General features: G+C 51.7%; 2 protein-coding genes across 2 annotated transcripts in view; one reads left to right on the top strand and one right to left on the bottom strand.

The window, feature by feature from the left end:
- The window catches only part of LOC105759916 (uncharacterized), a 649836-nt gene that overhangs the window by 142761 nt on the left and 492257 nt on the right, over positions 1-14818 (bottom strand). The window contains 1 exon segment of the mRNA XM_072921323.1: positions 9087-9598. Coding sequence (XP_072777424.1) covers positions 9087-9598 — 512 coding nt within the window.
- The window catches only part of LOC140681480 (uncharacterized), a 1248316-nt gene that overhangs the window by 885321 nt on the left and 348177 nt on the right, over positions 1-14818 (top strand).

The raw sequence follows: 14818 nt of genomic DNA, 5'->3' as shown, positions 1-14818 counted from the left end.
AGAGCCCAGCTCAGGATCCTGGACACCAGAGCAGACAGGGATAGGTCTCTCTTTTAGTGGGGCAGGTGTAAATAAGGTCCCAGTTTAGTGGCTGTTCTCACGAGCAGAGGCTCATCCCAGGACAGAAGAAACAGCTCTGGCCCGGGCTGTGGCAGCAGCAGTGGAAACTCCCATCTCCAAGAGCAGCAGCTCCTCCCAAAATAAGGGATCAGCCGATAAACATCAGCCAATGATAAGGAACAAATAGAAAGGAAAAACCCAACCCCCAACACTGGTTTATAATTCCTAATGCTAAGGGAGAGTTGTATAAAGTTTTAATTCCACCTTTATAATTGTTTACATACGAGCTCTTGAAATGTCAGGGGTAGGGATTGGAACCTGCTGCTCCAAGGCTCCTCTCACAAAAAGAGGCTTAGAAAGGCTGGCGGTCCTTGGAGGTATTTGGGGATCTATAGGGGCTATTGGGGGTCCTTTCTGTGCCTCCTGACCTGACAGGAGCTTCTCTAATAAACTTTGCCTAAAGCTCCCAGTCTGCCTATGACAGGAGCCCCTGTGAGTGCCTGTGACATCCCGGCTCTTTGGCAGCCTGGGGATACTTAGAAAGTCCCCATGGAACCCCTCTGAGGGCCTGTCAAAAAATCTGATTATTAGTAGGCAAACTGTCGGCTCTTAACTGAAAGGTTGGTGGTTCGAGCCCACTGAGGGATGCCATTTATGTCAGAATCTGTAGTATTTAAATGATCACAAAATTGTAGAAAGTCCTTGTCTTTGAGCCCCTCTGCCAAAGAAGAAGTCATAATTCATCTGTGCTGGTTTTCAAGGTTGTTTATTCTTGCTTATCTATAACATGTTCTGTCTGACCTGAAGTAGGCCTTTCTTGCGGGGCAGCGTGCAGGGCTCTGCCCCTCAGTGGGAAGTTACAAACATTATATACCAGAAACTACCTGTGCTATATTTACAATAATGTGCCAATACCCACCACCTGTGTTGAACAATGTGTCCCCAGCCTAAACCAACAGAAAAATGCCAACACTGCAGTGAAACATGGAAGGCATGAAGAAGATGAAAAAGGTGTGGTAGATAGGGACAGGCGGAGCGGAAGACCACCACGGGATGTCACGGAAAGATAGACCCCTCCTCCTCTCTCTTCCCCACTTATCTATTAACCCCAGAAGCCCCAGAAGAATGTAGCCACACCTGCTCTGGTAAATTTCCACTACCCGACTAACCCCTGAGACCCCCAACCCCCCTCTGGGTAACCCTGGCCATGAAAGTGGGGAGAAAGCCCCCGGGGATGTAGGGAACGTGCTGCCTCTGTGGCAGTCGGGACCCCCACGTAGTGAGACTATGAGAGCCACTGCTGCATACCCACTGCTGCCAATCAAACCTGACCCTCAAAACAAAACTAATGAGAAGCTGTGAGTTCTGTTTGCAGGACACGCTTGTGAACCATCCCCGTGACACACACACCCCTGCTCCAGAGAGAAATGACGGACCACCAAGCCACCAGACAAAACCTGAACGTCCCACGGCGGTGAGATCCAAACATGCACAGTGTCTTTATGCATTTTGCTGTTTAGAGGCTTGTGGCCAGGGGGACAAGCTGGCCCAGGCCACTACCCTCATCAGCTATTTAGATGGGTCGTGCAACATCTATCAAGTGACAAGATGCTCAAAAAAGTCACCATAATAAATACCCCATTCTTTCTGTTCCACATAGCCAGCCTGTTTGGAAGCTACCTTACTAACCCTAAATGAAACCAAATCAAACCTGACTAACCCCTATTAGTTTTGCTACGATATTAAACCCCCTTTTCTACGAAAGCATTGCTTTAAATACCCCCTTCAGTTACTCCACAGCCAATACCCCCCACCAGTGCAGATGGGACACTTCCCGCAGAGAAATCACCCTGAGTCAAATCACAGGACAGGGCAGATGTTCTAGCAATGCAACCTTAGCAAAGCAGAAAGGCAACTTCTACACTAAAGTTGTCAAGCCTGACAGAAAAACCAACAAGTGAATGACCCCACCTACATCTGGGCTGTGAGTTTGCCAATGATCCAGAGCGAATCCTTGTATGTTCCTTGCCAAATTTAATAACTCTATCGATTTCTGTGTCCAAGTTCTGATTGTTTCTAAGGTCCTACATCACTCAGACGAAGAGACATACCACCTTCTCGAGGAACCTGACAGACTCCACAAAAAAGAAATTAACCATCGCGATGCTGCTCGGCTTGGGAGCAGCTGGCACGGCCACAGGTGTCTCAGCCATCGCAACCCAGCAGCACGGACTCTCTCAGCTGCAAATGACCATCGACGAGGACCTGCAGAGGATCGAGAAATCCATCTCCTACCTAGAGAAATCAGTCTCTTCGCTTTCAGAAGTAGTTTTACAAAATAGGCGAGGACTGGACCTTTTGTTCATGCAGCAGGGAGGACTGTGTGCAGCTTTGAAGGAGGAATGCTGCTTTTATGCAGATCATACAGGAGTCGTTAAAGACTCCATGGCAGAACTCCGAGACAGACTGGCTTAGAGAAAGAGAGACAGGGAAACCCAACAGAGCTGGTTTGAATCCTGGTTCAATCAATCACCTTGGCTCACCACTTTAATTTCCGCCCTGGTAGGTCCACTGGCAATACTGCTTTTAGCTATTACCATAGGACCATGCCTGCTGAACAAACTAGTCTCGTTTGTTCAGGCCCGTCTGGAAAGGGCAAACATTCTGTTCATAGGCCACCAACAAATGCTGTGAACCAAAAAACTGCAAACACAGTCAGTAGCTAAAGCCTTCAACACCTGCCTTGAAAAGTCTACCCAGATCCACCAAACCACCCTTTCCTTAACAAGTTACAAGTTTGTACCTCACTCCAGTGCCTATATCTACGACTACCTCATTTTGTATGTGATAAGGAGGGGGGAGATGTAGTAGATAAGGGACAGGCGGAGCGGAAGACCACGGGATGTGACGGAAAGATAGACCCCTCCCCCCTCTCTCTTCCCCACGTTATCTATTAACCCCAGAAGCCCCAGGAGCATGTAGCCACACCTGCCCTGGTAAATTTCCACTCCTTACTAATCCCTGAGACCCCCCAACCCCCCTCTGACGTAGCAAAGACCCCTAAAACTATTTAAACCCACGAGATAGGATAATAAAGGCTTTTCGACCGTCTGCCATATTGGTGTCTGCGTGTGTTGATTAGCCCGAGTGACTTGGGCGAGACCAGGCTGCCGTGCTGCCTTACCTGAACCAGGTCCCTGGTTGTCCTTTATAAAGGCAACAAAAGGTAACACCAGCTGCTTGGTAGGTCAATGAGAAACATTTTTTCTTCCAGCCAGTCCTTTTTCATGTACCCAAATGTGTTTTGCTTTATTAGTTTTTTGGTTTGTTTGTTTGTTATTTTTTCTGGAAGTGCTAACTACTTGCAGTGTAGCTGGAACAGCTGCTAGAGTTGTTCATGCATGAGACTTCTGAAAAATAGGGCTCATTTTTTCCCCAGACTTGGAGGTGGCTACATATAGAAAAGGGAACCTACAAAGCGAGGTGAAGAAAAGGTTTCAGTATCTTCTAATGTAAGCTGTTAATTTTTTTGCTTTCGGCATCACTGTGGGTGTGTGACACATACACATTAAAAAGATGGTGGGGGGATCTCTGCTTGCTGTAGGTTTATTTCTTGAATGAGTTAGAGAGCTGTGAGGAAGTTTTGGGCTCCCTGTGTGGATTACCCAGGCCTGCAGGGAGGGCTTGGCCATGATTCCCTCTGTGCTGCAGGCAGCCCTGCAGCGTGGCAGCAGTGGCTTGCCTCTGGTGAGTTTGCAGGCAGGGTGCTCCAGCGCTGCAGTGCTCAGGGGCAGTTTCCTATTATGACATTAAGGCTTGAATTCAGGAGCGCCTCTTCCCACCCAGTTATTGTTTGTACCACAGGAGCCTCTTTAGAGAGTGTTTCCTGGCAGTCAAAAAGAGAGTATTGCAGAGACAAATTCCTCACTTGCTGTCCTCCCCCACTGTATCCACATTTTGTCTATTCCCTCTTCAAAATACAGATTTGTAAAACTCATGCTCTGTGTCCTCAGATGCCCTTCCCAAATCAAACCTTGGCTTCTTTGCAGATTGTATTGCTCTAAGTAGCATTGCCTTAAATTTGTTTTGGTGCAGGCAGGGTCACTTTGGAAGTCAGTTGTTGTTTACTTTGTTCCTGCAACCTTTTCAAGCTTGTGAATGGAAAAATTGTGATAGCAAACCAAGTCTTTATTTTTGCACTGTCAGCTGTGAGTGGCTGGTAGCCTTGGTGGAGGGTGCCGTGAATTACAGGCCTGCAGAACACGCATAACAAAAGTAATTTACTTTGTAAGGAAGGTGAAAAAGGGGGGAGAGGTGATTGGCAGACTCACCTCTCCAGGAGGTAGGATTAATGTTGGAAAGTGGACTGATATTGGAATGTGGATGTTGAAATGTGAAGAGAGAAAAAGAAAGAGATAGAAAGGGAGAGAGAGAGAGAAAGAGAGCGAAGGGGAGATCGAAATACACCCCCAAGGTCCCCTCAGCCACAGCTATCTGTAAGTTCTCCCCCATTCCTGCTAGGCAGAGTGACAACAAGGAGGGGGGGAAGTGGGGAAGGACAGAGTTAAACCCAAGGCTGTGAACAGGACCACCAGTAGAGATAAGATCAAGGCAGACAGTGACTCTCACAAAGTGGTTTATTGTCTTAAGCAAGGTTTCTTTTTTCTTTCTGATTGCTGTTGTTAAGAAGAGAAGGCTTTTGTTCTGAAGACTAAAAGTCTGTAAGACTAAAACAGTTAAATGTTACTCAAAAAGTAGAAGGCAAGAGATGTGATACATCTCATGTTAAAATTGGCCTGGTCTTTTTTATTTAACTAATTATAGCTCACAGGAAGAAGAATTGGTCTCTGCAGCTATTAACACAGCTGGATACAAGAAGAAGAAGTGGCTGTAGAAAAAGAGTTTAGTTAAACTCAGAAAGTTTTAAAGAAAACTAATGGTAAAAGTTCATGCAGTATTGTTTTTCTTTTAAAACTGTGCTATTAAGAAATCCTTTCCAGGTACCACTGAAGCAGCAATCCAAACCATGGAAAGAGGGTGAATTCATGCCACCAAAACCAAAGGACTTGTGAGGAAACTTGAGGAATGGACTATCACATCTAAACCGGGTGATACCAAATTGACTTCCAACCAGGACTGGGTAGTAATGGTTTGGGAAGACCCAAATGATCCAAGGCAGGTACAAAGAATAACACCTCACTGAGAAATAAGGCAAAGCTTGCATCACTGGTTCTAAGCCCGGCCTGAATAAACCCTGAGACGCCTCCAACACCTCCTTGGCAGAGGAACACTGCCACTTCAAACAGGAGGATCAGGAGTGTTTCAGTCAAAGAGTTCTTATAGCCTGGCCTTAGCCTGTGGCTTGTACAGGGAAGAAGGGAAATTGCCATCAGTACTACACTGTCTACTTTATTTGATTCATCCTCATATTGGACATGGCAGCTGGGTTATAAGTGAATGTTTAAATTATGAGAATAATGGGCATTGTAGTTCACAAAATCTATGTTCTCATTGCGAGTAGTATCGAGTACTGAATCAATTCCCTATACAGATAGAACCCAAAACAACTGAAGTAATAACTTTGTTTTGTGGATGGATTATTAGTGCCTTTTGAGTGAGAGATACCTGAGGAATGGTGGGAAACCACAGTTAAGGAGTGTCGAAAAGGACTTGCCTAAAAAAATGAGTAAAAAGGAGTGACAAGGGAAACAGAGGGTAAGCCTGGACTGAGCAGTGTACTCACCACCGAGAAGATCACACGTACCTGCTGTGGGAAGCAACCCCACAGGCAGGGGAGGTGGGGGTATAAGCCATGCCAGACCTCTGTCATTCCTGTTTCTGTCTCTCATTTGTTGTCTTTTCCCTTCTGACATACCAGCAAGATCGTGTCCCAAATGCTACAGAAAGTATTACACGGAAAGGAACCAAAGTTCCTTTTTGTTACACACACCCATGTCAACAGCCACAGACCCACCCAAACTGAGTACCTGCAGGCAAAATGGGGAAAAATATTGGATTACAAGGAACTTAGGGAAAAGTAGTAATACTTGGAGCATGGAATGTCCAAAAGGAGAGAGATGGATTTGTTTTACATTTGATCTTAGAAATATAGTCCAAGATTTGGTAAAAAGGCAATTAGTAAACAAAAAGGTGAAACCAGCACAGCAATCTAGCTCTGTATTGACCCCAAATTATATACTGCATCGTACTATAGGACTCCAAGCAGTTATAGAGGAGATAACAAACAAAGCTGCTCAGGCACTGGAATTAATACTGAGTCAGCAAAGCCAAACTATAACTGCAGTGTATTAAAATAGGTTGGCTTTACGCTATTTATTGGCTAAAGAATGGGGTGTACAGATTGTTGAAAATAGATGGCAATGAGGGCGTCATCCTGGAAAAAACAAAGGATATCAGAAAAAAATTATGACCCTGGTATCAGTCCAAAAACAACCAAAGGGAAAATAATGTTAAAAACTAACAGGTGGGGTAATGTATTGAGGATGGGATGGTGGAAGAAATTAGGATTGTTCCTTTTATGTGTTACAAGTGTTTTGATATTTCTTCTTTGTTTAATCCCATGTTTTATTTGATTTCCAACAGAATCCAAAGAATGCAAGAGGATAAGAAATATTGCTCAAGCCAAATGATTTATAAAGAAAAGGAGGAGAGATTGTGACAAATGCATATTTATAATTGGCTTTTCGCAAGTGTTACAATGAATATTATATGTGTCATGTTAGAAAGTTTATGCTGTTCCATAGGATCTCAATTCCATATAATCCCAGTCCAGTTTGTCCCAGTCCATAGGATCCCAGTTCCATATTTGATCCCAATCTCTAGTTGTTCCCTGTCCCTATTTGATCCCAGTCCATATTTGATCCCAGTCCCTATTTTATCCCAGACTATATTTGATCCCAGTCCGTATTTGATCCCAGTCCCTAGTTGATCCCAGTCCATATTTGATCCCAGTCCCTATTTTATCCCAGACTATATTTGATCCCAGTCCATATTTGATCCCAGTCCGTATTTGATCCCAGTCCCTATTTTATCCCAGTCCATATTTGATCCCAATCCCTAGTTGATCCCAGTCCATATTGCGAGGATGCTGGACTCCAGGACGCTTTGGGTGGATGGAGACGAGAGATCTCTGGAGGCTGCCCTTAGAATATCTGGTTTATTAGAGAGGGTGAAAGGCCCTGCTTGGAGTCACCAGACCTGACCTGTGGCAGGCCCGAGGGCGTGGGGGAAGGGAGAGGCAAGGGGTAGAGGGAGATAAGAGAGGATCCCAAGAGGATGTTCCAGGAGAGGGGCAGTTCCAAGAGAAGGGAAGTTCCAAGAGAGCGTCTGGCTCCTCAGGGACTCCTTGTCAGGGGCTTCAAGGTGGGCTGGAACAAGACTCAGGCCAATGGGGTCACAGACTCCTGATGCTTCAGGGGAGGGTTACATGGGATGAACCATACATTGGGGTGAGATCCAACAGTCCATCTGACCCTTGGACCTACCTGTAGGTAAGGGCATTGTTCAACCAGAAGGGGGATTGTCTTCATCCTGGCTGTGCTATTGTGTTCTACTTGTGCAGTAACTACGGTTTGATATGTCACAACTTGTTACCATCTCAGTCTCTGTATTTTCTAAACCTTTTGCCAGGCAGTCATATTTATAAGGCTTTCCTATCTGATCTTCCCCAAGACATATGATCCCAAGCCATATGATCCAGTCCATATCTGACCCCAGTCCCAATTTTATCCCAGTCTATATTTGATCCCAGGCCATATGATCCCAGTCCATATCTGACCCCAGTCCCAATTTTATCCCAGTCTATATTTGATCCCAGTCCATAGGATCCCAATCCACATCTGATCCCAGTCTCTATTTGAACACAGTCCGTAGTTGATCCAGGTCTCCAGTTGATCCAAGTCCATATGATCTCAGTCCCAATTTGATCCCAGTCTGTAGGATCCCAGTCCCTATTTTATCAAGTCCCTTGTTGATACCAGTCCATAGGATGCCAGTCCATATTTGATCCTTGTCCATATTTGATCCCAGTTCAGTTCATTCCAGTCTGTAGGGCCCCAGTCCCTAATTTATCCCAGTCCTTAGTTGATCCTAGACCACAGGATCTCAGTGCATATTTGATCCCAATCTCTGGTTGATCCCAGTCTATATGGCCCTGCACACATTCCAGAGGTCTGGAATTTCAGCTCCCAGCCAGGAAAAGACATTCCCTTTGCCCTCGAAGGCAAAGCTCTTGAGAAGGGGCTGAAAGCCAAGTGGAGCAAAATCCTACAGAGACATTTCACTGCTGGCCTCCATAACTTCAGAGGGGGCAATTAAATTAGAGGAGGATACAATTAAATCAGGGAAGGATCTTTGGTGGTCCCTGAGGAAATTAAATTGGGGGAGGGTCTTTGGAGGTCCCCTGGGTCAAGGGAGACACGGAGAGAGAAACAGAGCAGGCAAAGAGAGGTGGGAGGGAAAGGAGGACACAAACACAATCAGCTGAGAAGGTGGTGCCCTGAAAAACAGAACTGCCAAGGACTGGAGATGAACGGCAAAGAAATCTGAAAGTTTTATTTGCTATCAAATACATCCCAGCCACCCAGCCCCACACAATCCCCATCCCACCGCTCCAAATTGGGATCCCACTTCTCCCAGTCTCCTCCCAAACCCATCTCACCCTGGCAGCTGTGGATTCGAGTGAGTCTGGTGTGGGATTGGTTTTTTTTGAGGTGGGAACAAACAATTTGAAGAGGGATTGAGCCTCTGTGCTTAAAATTCAGTTGTTTTCAGTGGGATGTGAGTTGTTTTGAGGTGAAATATTGATCCCTCTTGGCTTTTGGAGTGCAGAGAGATTGAGAAGTGAAAAAAATGAAGGTCAACACAAAAGGAGAAGCAGCCAGGTGTGTTCCCAACATGGATGACAGGGAATGTGGGTCACCAGGGCTGTGCCCAATGTGGGTTCTCCAGTGGGGGATGGAGTTTATCGCTTCCCTCACTCGGGGCACTCACAGGGCTTCCCTTACCGGTGCCTCCGTTGGTGTTGGGTCAAGTGAGAGCTCTGTGAGAATCTCTTCCCACACCGGGGACACTCGTAGGGCCTCTCCCCAGTGTGGGTCCTCTGGTGCTTGATCAGGCTGGAGCTCCGGCTGAACCTCTTCCCACACTCCCCACACTCGTAGGGCCTCTCCCCAGTGTGGATGCGCCGATGTCTGATGAGTTTTGAGTTGTCCCTGAATCCCTTCCCGCAGTCGGGGCAGCAGAAGGGCCTCTCTTCCCTGTGAACGCGATAGTGCCGGAGGAGACAGGAGCTGCTCTGAAACCTCTTCCCACACTTGGAACACTCGTAGGGCCTCTCCCCAGTGTGGATCCTCTGGTGCCTGATCAGGCTGGAGCTCCGGCTGAAGCTCTTCCCACACTCCCCACACTCGTAGGGCCTCTCCCCAGTGTGGGTCCTCTGGTGCAGAATCAGCTCAGACCTCCACATGAAGCTCTTCCCACACTCCGAGCACTTGTGGGGCTTCTCCCCATCATGGAGCTGCTCAGGGACCCCCAGCTCCGAGCTCTGGCTCCATCTCCGGCCGCCTCCCAGGCCCAGGGTGGGTCTTTCCCCCTCAGATCCCCGCGATCTGCGTTTGCAGCCCCTCCTCGTGCGGGATCTCCGGGGCTTTTCCTCCCCGTCGGGTTCCTGCACCCTGGAGCCGCTCAAAATGGCCTCTTCCACCAGGTTCTGCCGCGGGGATTTGTCCTCCCTGCTCTCCATCCTCAGCTCCTGCTCTGGGGGAGGAAGGACAAGGAGAGGCTCTTCCTCTTCCTCGCAGCCTCCCAGGGGCTGGGAATGGGAAATCCTGGTTTGGGGAAAACAAGAGATGAGCACGTTGAGTTTGAATCTCCCACTGTCCCAGTCCATCCCTAGAAGTCCCTGGCCACCTGGACTCCATAAAAACCTCCCGAACACCGAGATCCAGCCCTGAAAAAGCCTCCCAGGAGTTCCCCGTCCCTGCTCCCTCCCCTTTCCTCTTCGGGGCTCCCCCCTGTCCCAGCTGCTGGGGTCACGCTTGGATTGGGGGTCCCCCTTCTCCTCGCTGCCCGCCCTCCCCAGGCTGCCGGGAGTCCCAGCAATCCCAAAAGCTCCCCCCTCTTGGCTCTCCCCATTCAGGGGTGCCAGGGCTGTCTGGGCTCCTGGGCTCCCTTCTCCCCCTCTTCCCTGCTCTGGGCTGCCGGGGCTCCAAGGAGTCCCCCCAAGGGACCTTTTCCACTCCGTTTCTCAGTTCTTCCTTCTCCAAACATCCCCCCAAAAAACCCAACCCAGGCACCCCCCAGGAGACCTGGCCCGAGCTCCCCCTCCCCGCTCACCTGCAGGATGGGGGGCGATGATCCCACAGGTGGGGGCTGCGAATTCAGGCAGGGCTGACCGCGCGCTTCTCTCTGCTCTGCTCCATCCGCCTTTCAACCTCCTCTTCCTCTTCCTGCCGCCCCTCCTCTTCCATCCCCCCTCCTCCTCCTCCTCCCCCCTAAGCCCACCTCCCGCTCCTCCTCCATCCCTGCCCTTCTTCCCTGCCCTTCCCTCCCTCCTCCTCCTCCCCCAGGAGCAGGGACACCCTCGGTTCCCGTTCCCACAGCCCCGGCAGCCCGCGGCAGGAGCGGGGATGGAGCCGGGACAGGTCGGGACGGGCAGCGCGGGGCTCTCGGCTGCTCCCAGCCGCTGTTCCAGGGGGGAACCCGGCCCGGGCCAAAGGAGAGGCAAACTGGGGAAACAGGGGGCTGCACATCCAAACTGGGGCTGCCTGGGGACCCTGCCTGGGCACTGCCGGCCCTTGGGGCTCCTCTCAGGAGATCAGGAGGGGGGAACGCAGAGAGGGCTCGGGGATGCCAGGAGTGGCAGCACTGGGAAGGACTGGTTTGTACTGGGATTGTACTGGAATCATACTGGGAGCAGCTGGGCCCATGCCAGGGCAGACTGCAGTCACCCCGAGGGAGACTGGGATCGTACTGGGATCATACTGACACACAGTAGGAGCCTATGGGGGCCAACTGAGACCATGCTGGGGGCAAATGGGATATACTGGGAGTGACTGGGAGCATGATGAGGGTGACTGGGAGCAGCTGTGAGCAGCTGAGATCATGCTAGGAGCAACTGGGAGGAACTGGGAGTCACTGGGTGCCTGCTGGGGATGACTGGAAACGACTGGGCTTATACTGGGATCATGCTGGAGGTGACTGGGATCATACTGGCAGTGAGTGCCACGATGCTGAGGCTGACTGGGAGCAGTTGTGAGCAAATGGGATCGCGCTGGAAGGAACTGGGAGTGAGTGGGAATATGCTGGAAGGAACAGGGGGACACTGAGAGACTGGGAGGGACAGTGAGGGTGAAAGGGGCAACTGGAACCATGTGGAGCACAACTGGTTCATATTGGCACTGACTGGGAGCACACTGGCGTCATCTCTGGATCATACTGGGAGGGACTGGACTAATACTGGGAGTGTCTGAGAGTGACTGGGAACACACCATGCACAGCATCCCTGTACTGGGGGTGACTGGGAGCAACTTGGAGCACTCTGGGAGCAAATGGCATCATACTGGGATTGACTGGGCTGATGTAGCTGGAGGCAACTGGGACCATACTGCGAGTGATTGGAAGTTACTGGGATTATACTGGGACCATACTGGGAGTGCTGGCATGTGACAAGGATCATACTGGAGGTTACTGGGCTCATACTGGTGATGAAAGGGAGCAACTGGGATCCCACTTTGGGCTACTGGGAGCAACTGAGAAAAACTGGGATCATGCTGCAAGCAAACTGGAGGAATTGGGAATGACTGGATGCAGGCTGGAGACAACTGGGACATACTGGGCATGACTGAGATCATACTGGGATAACAAGCACCTTACTGGGATCACTGGGAGTGTCTGGGAATGACCACAGAGATGCTGAAGGCAACTGGGATTTACCGGGGATGTCTGTAACCTTACTGGGGTGACTGGGAACACACTGGGAACAACGGGGACCATGCTGGGGAGAACTGAGAGCGAGTGGAAGTGAGTGGGTCTACACCGGGGACAACTGAGCATGACTGGGACCATGCTGGGAGCAACTGGGATCATATGGGAGTGGTGGGGTTGATACAAGGGACAACTGGGGGCAACTGGGATCACACTGGGGAGAACAGGAAGCAACTGAAAGCATGCTGGGGGCAACTGGGATCCTACTGGATCTTACTTGGAGCAACTGGGATCAGGCTGGAAGCAATTGAGGACAACTGGAGTGACTGGGAACATGCTGGGAGCAACTGGGATATACTGGGAGAGACTGAAACCACAGTGGGGGTAAATGGGAGCAACTGGAACCACAGTGGATGACAATGGGAGCAGCTGTGCCCATGCTGGATTCATACTGGGATCCTACTGGAACTGGCTGGCATCATACTGGGAATGACTAGAAGTGTGCTGGCTGTGACTGGAACCATGCTGGAGGTGACTGGGAGCAACTGGGCCCACACTGGGAGTGACAGGGAGTCATTCTGGGCAGGGCTGGAATCATACTGGGAGTGACTGGAACCATACTGGGGGGGACTGGGTGCAGCTGGGATCATCCTGGGAGCCACTGGGATTCCAGCAGGTGTGAATGGATCCTGGCTGGGGGTCACTGGGAGCTACTGGGCCCATGTTGGGAGGAAAATCTGGACACATTGGAAGCAACTGGGACCAACTGGAAGGTACTGGAACCGTGCTGAGGGGACTGAGACCACAAATGGGGAAACTGGGTTCATACTGGGAGCGACTGGGACCACACTTTGGGCAACTGCCAGAAACTGGGATCATGCTGGAGGCAACTGGGAGTAACTGGGAAAGACTGCGATCATTCTGAGGTCATCAAAACCTTACTGGGCCAACTGGAATACACTGGGAGTGTCTGTGACCATACTGGGGGGACTGGAACCACACTGGGAACAGCTGGGACCATGCTGGGGACAGCTGGGAGTGAGTGGGACCATGCTGAGTGGGACTGGGACTATTCTAGGGACACCTGGGATCATACTGGGAGGAACTGGGAACAACTGCAACTATTCTGGCAGCAACTGGGATCATACTGGGATCACAGTGGGAGCAGCCGGGTCCATGCTGGGTGAGACTGGGAGGAGCCAGGTCCATGGAGGGTGACTGGAATCATACTGGGATTGACTGGGAGTGGCTGTGAACAACTGGAATCATGCTGAAAGTAACTGGGAGGAAGTGGGAGGGACTGGGAGCATGCTGGGAGTGACTGGGATATACTGGGAGTCATAGGGATCATACTGGTGGTTACTGGGGTCATGTTGGCATTGACAGGGAGCAGCTGGGATCACACTGGGGGGCACTGGCATCATACTGGGAGTGACTGGGATCATACTGGGATTACAGTGGGTGCCAAGGGACCCTGACTGGGGTTTACTGGGAGCTGCCAGGCCCATGCTGGGAGCCAAATGCACACACACTGAGAGCAACTGGGAGCAACTGGGAGCAACTGGGAATGACAGGAGTCATGCAGGTGACAACTGGGATGTACTGGCAGTGACTGGGATAAAACTGGGGGCAGCTGAACCATGCTGAGCTAACTGGGAGTGCCTGGCAAAGACTCTGGGAATGTTCCAGGCAACTGGGATGTACTGGGAGTACCTGAGAACATGCAGGTGGTGACTGGGACCACACTGGGAGCCACTGGGAATGTGCTGAGGGCAAATAGCGTCATAATGGGGAATGACTGAGAGTGACTGGGCTCATACTGGGAGAAACAGGGATCCTGCAGGGAGTGAGGGGAAGTGACCAGGGTGATACTGGGACTGACTGGGCTCATCCTGGGAGTGCCCAGGAGACTGGAAGCACACAGGGGTAGGAACTGGGCACCTGCTGGGAGCAGCCCCTGGCGGCCCCGGTACCCCCGAACCCCTTTCCCGGCCATGCCGCCCCTCCAGCCCCAGCACCCCCATTGCCGGGTGCCGGCACTGCCAGGGGTCCCCCCTCTCGGGGTCCCCGCTGGGGCTCCTGGGGCTCTCCTCTCTCTGCGCTCCCGCCCAGGGAAGCCGCGGCTCTCCCGGGGCTCCCCAAATCCGGGGTCCCCCCGCCGCTCCCGCCGCTCCCGCGCGGTCCCCACGCGGCCCCGGCAGAGCTCGGAGGGCCCGGCCGGGAAGCCCAACCCGCACCGCGGGGGGACCCGCATCCCCCCGGCCCCGCCGGGGCTCTGCCGCCACCCGCACCGGGACCCCCCAAAAACACCTCCCGGGGACCCCCGATGTCCCCCCGAGGGCAGCTGCGGCTCGGCCTTGGAGCCCCGCCAGCTCCAAACATCCCCCCAAAAACCCCAAACCCAGGGAGCCCCGGGATATTTGGGGCCAGCTCCCCCTGCCCGGGCACCTGCGGGATGGGGGCGACGCTCCCGGGGTGCTGCGAGTTCAGGCAGAGCCGGAGCCCCGCGGTTCATCCTCCCCGCTCCTCCTGCTGCTCCCGCTGCCGCTCCGCCTCTTCCTCCCTCCTCCTCCTCCTCCCCGCAGCCGCGGGAGGGGCGGGGATGGAGCCGGGACAGGTCGAAACGCAGAGAGGGGTGGGGGGATGCCAGGAGTGACTGGGCTGTACTGGGATCATACTGGGAGCAGCTCCTGGGTGACTGATCCTACTGGGATCATACTGGGATCATACTGGGAGTGAGGAGGAGCAGCGCGGTGGCTCCAGCGCTGGGGCTGGGGGCGCTCCTGGCGGGCGAGGGGGGAGTGGGACCCCG

The sequence above is a fragment of the Taeniopygia guttata genome, chromosome 36 (assembly GCF_048771995.1).
Source record: "Taeniopygia guttata chromosome 36, bTaeGut7.mat, whole genome shotgun sequence".
Taxonomy (NCBI): domain Eukaryota; kingdom Metazoa; phylum Chordata; class Aves; order Passeriformes; family Estrildidae; genus Taeniopygia; species Taeniopygia guttata.
This window is presented reverse-complemented; position numbering and strand designations above follow the sequence as displayed.